At 36.3% G+C, this 12,989-nt stretch overlaps 1 protein-coding gene across 1 annotated transcript in view; it reads left to right on the plus strand.

The window, feature by feature from the left end:
- Nucleotides 1-2,304: 2,304 nt before the first annotated feature.
- Nucleotides 2,305-12,989, plus strand: part of LOC109072273 (protein phosphatase 1E-like) — a 43,862-nt gene continuing 33,177 nt past the window's right edge. Inside the window, exon 1 of the mRNA XM_042755255.1 lies at nucleotides 2,305-2,479. Coding sequence (XP_042611189.1) covers nucleotides 2,305-2,479 — 175 coding nt within the window. The remainder of the gene's footprint in view (nucleotides 2,480-12,989) is intronic.

Genomic DNA, 12,989 nt, shown 5'->3' on the forward strand with positions numbered 1-12,989 from the left:
CTTTTCAGATTGCTCTATACAGGCAAGGCTATACTTTGTTGTTCTTTACAAATATGGACCATGGTAACCAGTTGAAATGCCATAGTCATTACCCACTTCAAAAGCTTTCATATTTTTTTTTTTTTGACATTTCGTTACCTAGCAATAGTTGTGGTAACTATGATATTTCACCATAAACTTTGAAAAGGTTAATACTGAATTTGAAATTATCCAGTCATTTTAATAAGGCTAATTCTGAACTCGACAAACATGGGATCAGCTTCCAGTGTTTCATAAAGCTTGTAAGGTTTTTCTGTCATCTGAATTCCTCAGCAATAGCTGTAGTTGTCTAACTGTAATATGTTGTGTGAAAATATTTACACTAGAACATTTATGACATATATAGGGTTAATTTTGTCTTTTACATGATCTAGCAACCCCCTGGTTAAACGAACATGTTCTAAAAGCATAATCCTTCAAAATGCTTAGAAGATTTTAGATTGTTTCCTGTCATTTTAATGTTTAATGGTTAATGAGAGTATCTGTTAATTATAATTATTATTGTGAATCCATAGCAAATGGGATCGCCTTCCAATAGTTAAAGAATTTTTTTGAATTTGTCTGTCATTTTAATGTCTCAGCTGTTGTCTAACTATAATTTTTAGTTTGAACATATTCACACTACTGCATTCTTGAAAGGGTTAATTTCTTGATCTAGCAACCCCTGGTTTAACTAACTAAGCATGTCCTAAAACCACAATAATTATAGGATATCTTTGAAGCCGTATAAGAAGCTTTTAGATTTTTTTTTCTGTCATTTTAATTTTTAGGGGTTAATAATAATAGCTGGCAACACGCGGCTGAACTAACAATGCTGGGAGCGGAATAGTTAATTCCAGTGATGATATGACATCTACAATAGTTATTTTTAGCTTATGCTCAGATGTCCTATATACAGGCACACAGAGCATCACTTATCGAGTTTTCACACTCATAAACAATCTCTCGAAGAGCTCTGTCGAAGTAAACCGTGGCCGTTTCGATTAAACGATTAAATATAATCGTTTCGCACGGCGTCTGAATCACAGTCTCATAGTAGATTACTAGTAGGCTATTGTAGCCTAATTGGATTTTAATAATAACCTAATGTGCATCAAATTTACGAGGGCTACCCACCGGCTCTCATAGTGACAGTTTTAAATGTATTGATATTAGGCCATTAAGAATATTCACGGAGTAATTATTTTCAGCTTTGACAGGAAAAGGTGATCTAAACTGCGAGATAACGTTGAAACTGACTTGAAGGTGTAACAAATGAGGGCCTTGCTCTGCCGACAAAACCAGTTCCAGTATTAAACATGAAGCATGGGCTGGTTACGTCACAGGTACGTGTTTGGCCGACGTCATTTCACACAGCTATACGATACTGATGTGGCAAAAAAGGTTGGCTTAGCGCGCGCATCATGGACCTACGTCTACTGGAAAGTTATTTATAGGCTACCAAAAACAGATATTCTTACACTTATTTTTAAGGTCCAAAAAGAGTACGTATGGTCACCCTAACTGTATTAAATACGTGCACCTTAGCATACCCTTTTATGTGTTTTTTCCTCTCACTACACACTATTCTCTTTTTGCGCATAGAGAAATACAGAACACATCACGTGCACAAATGCCTGGATTACATATGAAATATAAAAAGGTACATTGATTAAATTATAAAATTAAAATAAAATTTTAATTTAAAGTTTTTAAAATTACAAAATGTATTTAAATATCTTCTTGGCAGATTAGTTTAAGATACTCTACATAAAAATGTATTAGTAAGTATTAGCTCTACAAATTAATGTAACCACATGTAGGCTATTTATGCGGTCAGTCAATACTGGAATATTATACTTTCTACGTATTTGCTCCCAAACTGCTTGCCATTTCTAAAATATTTTTTTCCCACTCTGGTGGGAAACAAAACTACAGAGGGGTTCTGGGTTTTCCACTGGTCACAATTGCGACATGTTTACATGCCTACTATGATTTATGTAACGCTACATCATCAGTTTAGACCCTTTAAAGTCAAAAGTAAATTTCCGTCACAGATAAATGGGATTAAATGGGTTAATGTTAAAGTTAATTCAGCCCCCCCCCTTCGTACCCCGCCCCCATGTGACGTCACACATGTCTGTTGCGCGAATCCCTCTCCGTTCACGCGAGCGCGCGCCCTCCCCAACTCGCGCGACTGCACAGTCGCTCCAGCCTATGATTCAAAGTAGTGTAGACTTCTTGCCCGGCTCCAGCTGTCTCTAGTCTCTTCAGGAATGAGAAGCGATGGCCGGCTCTGCCAACGAGGAGAAAACCTTCAAGAGGTTCTTGGAGCTCTTCTTGCGGGAGATGAAGCCACCTCTCCAGGAGGACGGACCTCTACCTATGCGCCCCTTGACGGACCTGATCTCGGAGGACGAGGTGGAAGGGGAATGTCTCGACCTGTGTCTCCAGCACCTGTGTAAATAGTTAAGTACCGCTGCACCTTCGCGATGCATTTGCATCACTTACTATGCGCGTGTCCTAATATTATACTGTAGGTTTGTTAACATTAAAGAGCGTAAGAATAAAAACAAGAGGGCGAAGGACAAAAGGAAACTTAATTCCTGGTCCCGTGTTCATGTAGCTGAAGTAACCTGCACAGTTATTTGTGTGTTTGTAGATGAGAAGCACAGTGTTATAATTCGCATAGGGAACTAAACAGTTCGAGAATGTTTCGTACATTTAAACATGCGTTAAATTTTAGTCTGGCCACTTCAAAGACTATAAATTGTGAGCTTTCCCAAATTGGTACTATTGCTCTACACTGATGTCTACAGGTGTGACAGTAATTTTCATAGTGCTAATATTAACATTTATTATTATTATTATTTGCTCTACACTGATGTCTACAGGTGTGATTGTTATTTTCATTGTTAGCTACAATGACAGCAATAACAGAAATAGTTTTCATATATTTTTTAGTAGGAGTGTAGTTCATTATTCCGAATAGGCTACACCCCTCCTCCAGTGACCCTCTATCCGTTCTCCAGTGACCCTCTATACTCCTGTCTTCAGTACTCTGATGGGGTACGAGCTACACCCTCCGTTCAGCTGTTAGCGTTATGTTATTTCTGAGATTCATGATTGGAGGGAGCATACAGCATCCGTGTCGCCTGTTTCAAGCGCTGAGCGGGGTTCGTCGCTCGATGACATAACATACGCATTGATAACTGAGCATGACTGCTTTTGATTCCATGCATGTTACATGCACACAGTTACCTTTTTCTCTCAAGATGTCGGCAGTTTTGTGCGCCATCGCCATGTGCCGCGACACACCTGTCTACAGCTTCATATACATTCAACGCGAACAGCCAAGTGTACTGTAGTTTAGCGTAGCAAGGAGTGTGGTATCGCGGTGTTTTGAATTCTGGGCGAGATCTGTGGGAAGGGGTTACGTTTGATAAACTACGTCATTGGCTTGCTATAAATAGCCCATTCAAACCTAGCAGAATCTTTATGAGCATGAAATACTCATACACATATAATGGGCAAATGGCTGCGCAAATGGCCAAATAGCTGCACATTTCCTGAGTCAGGTTGTTTCAGATGTACTTTGTTGGTTTATATTTAGTTTCACGATCCATATTTCAGTTTCAGCTTTGTTTGCTTCCATTTGGTTCCTATTATGTATATTTTTCATATATGTGGTGCACATAGTTTCTTTTCGGCATTTGTGTTTTACGGAGAAGATTTAAAGGCCTTAACCATCACAGATATTGATTGCAATCTGAATATTATTTGACATTGATGATAAATGTAATATTCAAAGAAATATTTTTTTGACATTTATATGAATATTCAAAGAAATATTAGACATTTATTATAATTTGAAGAGTCTGAATATCAATAGACATTGATTCTAATTAGAATACTCAGAATATTACTGGACATGGATACTGATTATAATCTGAATATTCTGAATATGATTAGACACTGATTATAATTGGAATACTCAGAATATTACTGGACACTGATTATAATCTGAATATTCTGAATATTACTGGACACTGATTATAGTCTGAATATTCTGAATATATTTGACATTGATAAAATGAATATTCAGAGAATTATTAGAAATTGATTATAATTTGAATACTCTGAATGTTATCTGGCATGGATTATAATCTGAATATTCCGAATATTATTAGACTGATGAATATTCTAAAAAATATTAGACATGAAGTATAATCTGAATATTCTGAATGTTATTGGACATTGATTACAGAAGCATTCGGAATATAATTAGACATGGATTATAACCTGAATATTCTGAATATTGTGATTTAAATCTAAATATTATTAGATATTGATTATATTTAAATATTCTGAATCTCATTTGACGTTAGTATTATGAATATTCTTAATTATTCTTATTATTAGACATTATAATAAGTGTACCATCAAATACGGATTATAAGAATATTCAGATCAGTGGTCAGTCAATATGGATTTTTATCTGACTGAGTCTTTAACATTTGGGATCTCGAATCTTAATATTTGGTTATACTTGAATGCCTTAGCCCAACCAACTCATATTTATCCCAGCCTATACAGATCTATAAACCTTTTATTTTTGTTCTGTACTGCGTTTGTGTCCGACAAACTTTGACCACCTCACAAAGATGTTATTGTTTTCTGTGTTTGAATTTCATTCAAATGTCAGCAACAGGCTGCCACGGCCTGCTGTGGAGAATCCTTTTTGCTCTCGCACAAACAAACGCACAAATACAGTCTTTCTGGGGAATCACAGAGCTATTTACACATTCAGATTTTTGCAGTGCTCATTGCACCAATGTCTGTAAAGACGCTCAGATGTCAATGTTTATTCTAGGTTACTGTCCCTGACTAATATCTGATCCTCAGGAGAGTGTAATATGGTCATTTCGCCTGAGGTTGATGTATGTTTACTGTTTGTCTAGCAGTGACCTTAAAGTGACATCTATTGATTTAACCCTTTGGCACTGGATTGCATAATTATTTTATTGTCAAACCACAGTTAGAGTGGTTTAGATGCATTTATTTCATTTATATCCCAGAGTAATGTATCTTCTTCCATTTAGCCACATCAGTTTATTTTTGTTCTAAACCGAGGCTTGATCACTTCGCATACTTCAGGACTGAAGCTTCCACTGCCTGCATGGTGATTCAGCTGAACGTGTGATTATTTTGTCGCTGGGTTGAAGATCTAATAATAGTCCTAGGAGAAAAGTGGAGATCCCCTTTGTTCTGCTCCCTCTAGAGTGCATGGAGAGGGTGGCTGTGTGTGTGTGTGTGTGTGGAAAGGAGAGGAAGAAAGAGGGAAGAGAGAATTGATAGTTGGTGGTTGGTGGTTGGTGGTTGAACGGTATTTAATTTTTATTTACAGAGCTCCGATGATGGTGGCAACCTACCAGTGGCGCAACATTTCTGACTTAGGAAGAAAAGCAGGGTATCATTTAATAAGAGCTTATCAATAGAGAAATAGTGACTCAGACAGTGACGTGACATTTGAGCCAAGTATGGTGACCCATACTCAGAATTCGTGCTCTGCATTTAACCCATCCGAAGTGCACCACACAGAGCAGTGAACACACACACACACTGTGAACACACACCCTGTGAACACACACCCGGAGCAGTGGGCAGCCATTTTATGCTGCGGCGCCCTGGGAGCAGTTGGGGGTTCGATGCCTTGCTCAAGGGCACCTAAGTCATGGTATTGAAGGTGGAGAGAGAACTGTACATGCACTCCCCCCACCCACAATTCCTGCCGGCCCGAGACTCGAACTCACAACCCTTCGATTGGGAGTCCGACTCTCTAACCATTTGGCCACGACTTCCCACTACACATGAGGTCTCGTCACTTTGGCTTTGACTTCTTTCTTGAAGGTCTTTTTTCCAGTTTTGTAATATGGTGTTCCTCAATAGTTTTTGCTTCAGTACCCAGAATTTACACTGTACGTATTATAGGCTGTAATATTATTTCTTTTTTTTTTTTTTTTTACCCATATAACCCATGCTGGCATTGTGTTTCTAAGTGACATTCATTTCTGACAAAATATTATAGTGTTTGCTTGGGTGCACATATTTGAGACAATTAATTTGAGAATATTAATTTAATATATCATTTTAATTAATTGTATTACAAAGTTTTTTTTTTTTTACTTTTAAATATTTAAAAATGTATTTTGCTATTCTAAATGCACATTTTTATGGTTAGTGCTTATTATTATTTACATTTTGCATTTTTCTCTGTCCTTTCCGTGACTCAGAACAATCCGAAATGCATAATGAAATATTTTAAGTAATAAAATATCCCTTAAATATCCCTAAAATGTTATCTCGAACAGGATTACCCCTTCTATTTTGGTTGATATTAAACCTTCGGTGATGTTATCGGCAATGTTATCTAACAGTCTGGTTTAGTTGTTGTGCGCTGATAAATGGAGATGTGTGGCGAACGTGAGGCTAAAAATGGAGGTTGGGAAGGGAGGTTGTTTCCTCCTCCTGTGGTGAGCAGGCCCTCTGAGACCACGGGGAGTCCTGATAGATACTAATGGAAAGAGGAACGCTCTCTTAAAGCTCATTAAACCCCAATCTCTCACAGCTGTAAACCACACACATATGGAGATACACAAATCTACACAAAACAGACACATACATGCGTTCCCACGCACAAAAGACGAGCGACACACACACACAGAGCCCAAGGGAGTGCCTGTGGTAATGAAACAAACGGCACACTACACCACACAGCTGTGTCATGATAAAATCAATGATGGAGGAAATATATGTTGCAGAAGGAAGGATTTGCATGTTGTAGCATCATATACGGCATTCACTCATCTGTGATGGCAGGAGTTTCCCTTTTTGTTTGTCTTTTAGGTTTCTTTTTGAACATTTAAGGCCGAATACTTTGGAGAATATGAGGTCTGGTGCCCTGAAAAGATATTTAAACATTCAGTTACATTTTTTAAAGGAATGCACACAGATATGATCATAAACCATATGATATTATAATATGGGATTTTACTGATAATCTAGCTTGTGTATATTTCTGGATCAAGAATAGATTTATGGACCTATTTATGTTATTTCTGGAGCTTGACAGCCAAATTTGTGTATCTTTTTCCAAAAATGCTTACAACATTTGTGTTTGGTACAAATAACTTTTGGTTGAAATATCTCTTTAACCGCTGTCCTCTCATAGATTCTTCATTGTCAGTGTTTGATCAGCATTTGCATCGAATCATCCTCTGATGTCTGGTCATGACAACATTGACCCAACAATTAAGGAAAACAATTAGATGTGTCAGTGTATTGTTTCCATGCGAGCAGACAAGGTATCTGTGGCCAGGTGTTGTCTAGATGAAAGGATGCTATTTTTCATCTTGGTCAGTGTGGCCAGGGGGGCCCTTGGCATGGCATTAGTGTATGGTTCCTCTTCAGGCACACACTGACAGCAGCTGCGCTTCAGATGATCGCTGTAGCCCGTTCACCCAACCCCCTCCCACTCCGATCACATCCAGAATTTCTTTTATAGAGCTATAATCAGATTTAGATTTATTTCAGGCTCAAATACAGTGTCTATTGTGTGCTGTCTAAAAATATATTTGTAAAAATATAAAATAAATTATTTATTTATTATTAGAACTTTCTAGCTACTTAGAATTTTAATCAAACTAATTACATAAAATCCTGCTTAATTAATCATAATTAATCAGATGTTTCTATTAGGTATTTTGTAACCATTGGTAATCAAGAACTATTAGAGTTTCTGGTTACACTGTTTACAATAAGATCCTATTAGTTAATGTTTTATGCATAACATTAACTAACAATGAGCAACGCATTTGTTACAGTATTTTATATTTTTGTAAATTAACATCCACTAAGATTAATTGATGCTTAAGGTAATAAGTGCTGAAGGTTTTTCATAGTTAGTTTATGTTAACTAATGTAGTTAATTAATGATAACAAATGGTGTTACCAAGTTTTTTTTTTTACGTAAATTTTACATACATTTGTTTTGGCTGATATTAAATATTAAACTGTTCCTGTTGTTAATTTCCCTAAATTTTTGTCATCTAACACGCCCTTAAACTTAGTCATATATGCATCAAATTACATTTGGTTTGGGAACCTGTCAGTACAGCTTAAATATAAGTTGATGCACGTGGTATTGACAGCGTTGAATATTGTTGGTCAGGATGAACATCTTAACCTTCAAGGTTTATATGAGGAATGCATTCTCAATCAGACAAGATTCTTGGTGATCAGACTCATTTCTTGCATTCACAGTATGAACTGTTTCCCTCCGGTAGAAGACGTAGAGTCCCAAGGTGTAAATTAAATCAGTATAATAAAAAATTATTTTGAACTGGTATCTGTGCATTTGTTTAACAAGTGTATATCTTGAAAGGTCTTTATCAGTGTTTACTGTTATTATTATTTGTTTATTGTATGTCTTTGCAGTAACATATAGTCCATAACAATTTTCCTTTCAAGGACAATAATGTATACTAGTACTACATTATACCCTTGATGTCACTGAATTTCAATCAGAGTCGTGCGACACTCCAAAAGTATTGTTTAGTGTAAAACATGTTGAAGATTAGCCAATAGGCTGTCAATTCGTTAAATGATAAGCTGTTTCCTCTAAAAAGCTGTTTATTCAGCGTAGTGAAGCCTATCCTCCATTGACATCCATTCAAACAAAACAGCCTTTGGTCTCCTTCCCTGCGAACTGCCAAAGAGGAAGCATTAGCATTAGCCGTTAGTTACGCTTTTTGGCTAAAGGTTGCAGGCTTGCCTACCAGTGGCTTTGACTTGACTACAGTACTGTGACGTATTTCACTGAAAAGGAATATTGACTAGAGGGTGGGGTTTTATTTTAGCCATCTCTTGCTCGTACCAAACTAACGGTTTGAGGGGAGTGATTTAGGATTTTCTGCCCAAGCCATCAAACTGACGCCATCAGAGAAGGAATTCCATTGTAGACTTTCGATTTTGATTAAAGAATACCAAGACTAACATTTTTTTTCAGTGGATTAACTTGCAAGGATTAATCGTCTACCTCAAGACTAACAAAGTGCTCTAACAAAGTAAATAGTGTAAATTTCGATTTCATGAGGACTTTAAAAGTCGTTTTTGATCAGTAACACAAGAACACATGTTAAGTATGCATTTGCCAAGCAAAGTATGTAGAGTACGTTACTTGTCCTTTGCATGCTCTGAAGTGCTCAGAATACCATCAGATCATTGCAACATTTTAGACCCCTGCGGCTCACCTATTGCCTGTAATAGAATTTCATTTTCTTCGTAATAGCTCACAGCTGAAACCACAAAACACAGTGAGGAATATTTGATCAATAAATCAATCCAGCTCATTGCCTCTAGGACTGTGTGTTCATCTCCACTGTGATCAGACCTGACACTTAAGAGAAGCAAGTGTGGCACCCCTCAGCTTGTTTTCATTTGAGCTGATGGCAGAATGAACTAGCCTCTGCTTCGACAGTCTATATGGACAAATTTAGAACTGCACTTGGACAAACAAGGCTGACAACAGTGGCCAAGGAGAGAGAGCGAGAGAGAAGCTCACAAGTCATTACTTATAAACCACCATTGGCATCTGTAGCTTTTATTTGCACTTTTGTGAATGATGTTTTCTGGGCCAGATATTAATTAGGATTTGTTCTAAGGTCTTCTTTCTTTTTCGTTTTTCCCTAAATGTGCCTCCTGGGAGGTCAGGAGTGGATAAGAGAGAGTTCTCAAAGGGGACCATGTGTACTACAAATGTGCCAAAGATGTTGGTCTACACGTGCAAACAGACCAAGAATTAGAGAACATGCCCTGTATGAAGTGAATTGATGTATTTGATTAATTAATTGGCATGTTAGGTAATTAATTTGTTTAAATTATTTATTATAGGCTAAAAGCATACGTGTGCTTTCTTGGATTTCCCATCTCGTCAACAAGCTTTCATCCATCCATCACAAACAAACAAAAAAAAGCACCTGTGCCAGGTTACATAAGCCAGTCCACAAAAACATGAGCATTTATAATGTTGTGCAACATTCCCCTGACCATAGAGCTGCCAGCAGCGTCTCCCTCACAGGTCCTCCAAGGTTGTATCTTCCTGCCTGTTTTTCATTTGTTTAAAAGAGGTCTGTCACCTCCTCTCAAACTGCTGGCTGGATAATTGAATGGAAATATGATTGATTCCCCGCTTCTCTGCAGTCGCAGAGCAATTAAGCTGAGTGGGTTGGACAGGGGCTTGTTTTCATTTTGTTTGGTGCTGGTACGTCAGGTGCACCGTGCAGTTCGCTGTACTTTTAAAAGGCAAAGTTCAGCCTTTAAGAAGAGTAGTGGGTTTCAAATACCAAAGCTTTGAAACCTTTAATCAAGTATGGCATTTGGTGGAATCACTTGTGGTGTCATTATGTTCTTTTTGAGAATTTTGCATTCTAAGTTCATTTTATAGTACATTAGGGATATGCAATGTTGACTAGTTGTCCAACAACTAACTAGTTGTTTAGTGACATTTAGATTAAGTATATTTATGGTTTGATTAGTGTCCTGACATTGAGAGAAAACACTCTCAGAAAAGTTAGTTAGTCTAGAGATGGACGATATATATTGGCAGCTTATATGTATCTATCTGTCTTTTATTGATTGATTGAATGATTGGTATTGACCAGTAATGAATATTTAATTGTTTCTTCCATTTTGCCATCTTATAGCAGTAACTTAAAGGGATGGCGATAGATTATCAGATTATATGAAATGTTTAACCCTCTACGAGCTTTTGAATCGAGTGCATATTGGCATTAGTTACTATGTTAGTTATAGCAGATTTTTATGTGTTTGTGCATAAAACCTTTATATTATATTGTGATGCCTAAAATTACTTCACAAAACACAAGTATTTGTTTTTAAGTGATTTAATATTTTTTTATTAACAAAGTAATATAAATTTGTAACATCATTCATTTATTTAGATAAATTAAATTTTAGGTAAAGTTTTATGTTTATTTTTAAAAATGTAAATTTCTTTTGCCATCATGTATAATTAGTTTAGAAGGATAGCAGTCAATTATGGCAAAAATGTAACCTTTTAGGACACAGCTATCTCTGAAACAGCATTTTCATTTTAAAAGCATTTTACAATTTTTAAAATCATTTTAAAATTTTTAATTCTGTATATATGTGATGCCTAAATTCACAAACTTTTTTTTGTGTGTGTGTGTGTGTGTGTGTTATGCATCCTGCCATGAGCAACACAAATGGGGCTGTGATGGCTTGAGAACCTTGAATTCGGTTTCATTTTGTTGCCCTCTTTTTAAGCAAATGCCCCCTAAAAACATCATCAATGATCATGAGAACCTAATTTTACAGGGCTTTCTTAAGACTAATCAGTCATCTAGACATTCAGGCAAACCGCTGTTTCTTATTCCCAAAGCAAGATTTTGATCTTTGCCCTTTAGTTTGTTCCTCCTGCCTCTCTCTCTCTCTCTTTCTTCCTCTCTATATTGTGCTGACCGGTCCTTTGAGCAGGGCTCTCCTGGGATGGAAAACTACTTGCTGTGGTAATCCCTTAATCATGAGGCTGTGCTGGGATTACTAAGGGCTGCCCCAGCACCGTGCTTCTTGCCCCTCCACCAGCGTCTCTGGACCAGTGCAGCGCCACATGGCTTGGCCTTCTCAAAACCCTTTTTAACACAGGATCCCCTTCAGGTCAGGTTCTGCAATAAAAGGCTTTACTTATTCAGCCCGCTAGCAGAGACACCATTCATTTAACACTTTCTGAGATCTGCAGGGTCTGGATCTCCCATTGCAATATCGTGAGGTCAGAAGTGGTGGAGTCATGAACACAGCGTCCAGATCAGTGCTAGTCCATTAGCAAGTGCTCCTCTACAGAATGAGCCACTCAAGGCTGTGTGTTAGAGTGATTTTACAATGGATGATGCTGGAGAGAGATGATGTGCAGACAATTAATCCACTTGAAATATGATAAATGACACCAATGTTGAATAAATAATGTAATTTATTAATAATGATTACAATAAACTAATTTTCCCATGAAGTAATATGGTTTAATAGGACATCTGTAGGCTGTTAATATATGTGCTTTTAAATATTTGGTAGTCTTGACACAATATTATATAGTTGTTTATAGTTATATATTATAGTTAAAGTAGCATCACAGATGAGCCCTACATAATACAGCTCAACATATGGTAGATGTTTGTGTGATGCTACTTTTTAAATAACAGAGAACTAACAGAATTAGCCAGAATTTTTTTTTTTTGGTATTTTCTTTATTTTTCCCTCTGCTTTATTTCAGTTATTCTCAAGCAAAGAGATCTTCTGAGATCTTTATCGCTCTGCATGTACAAGCATGTTAGTATTCAGCATAAAAATCCAAATTATGCAGTGGCTTGTTGTGTTTTGTTTTGGAGGAAATAAGATTCATCAAGTGCATTTCAAGTTCTAGATTTTTCTGTTAATGCAGATGAGGCATTTAAAAAAAAAAAGATATCAGTGTTGTTTTTGTATTATATGCTATAATATTTATTAATATATTAAATTTGCTTCTTTGTTTTTAGTTTAATTTTAGTAATTTAGTAGTACATTTAAATTTAGTTTATAATAATTTGTATTTAGCTTTTCATTTGAATAATTTTAGCACTTAGTAGTAATTCTAGTAAGGCAACATTTTAATATTTTATTTTAGCTTTATTTCAATGAATTAAAAAGTTTTAATAGTTATAAAAAGTTCTAGTTTGGTTATTTTCCTCTTAATAAAATAATTATTATTATATTATTTAGTATTACATAAATTATGTGGCTTTGCTGATAAGTATTTTATTGTAAAGTTTGTGGTTTCACTTAATCTTTTATGTAATCACATTTGTGAAATAGAGAATGTTGAAGGAGTTTGTTTATTA

This window comes from Cyprinus carpio, unplaced genomic scaffold, assembly GCF_018340385.1.
Source record: "Cyprinus carpio isolate SPL01 unplaced genomic scaffold, ASM1834038v1 S000006658, whole genome shotgun sequence".
Lineage (NCBI taxonomy): Eukaryota > Metazoa > Chordata > Actinopteri > Cypriniformes > Cyprinidae > Cyprinus > Cyprinus carpio.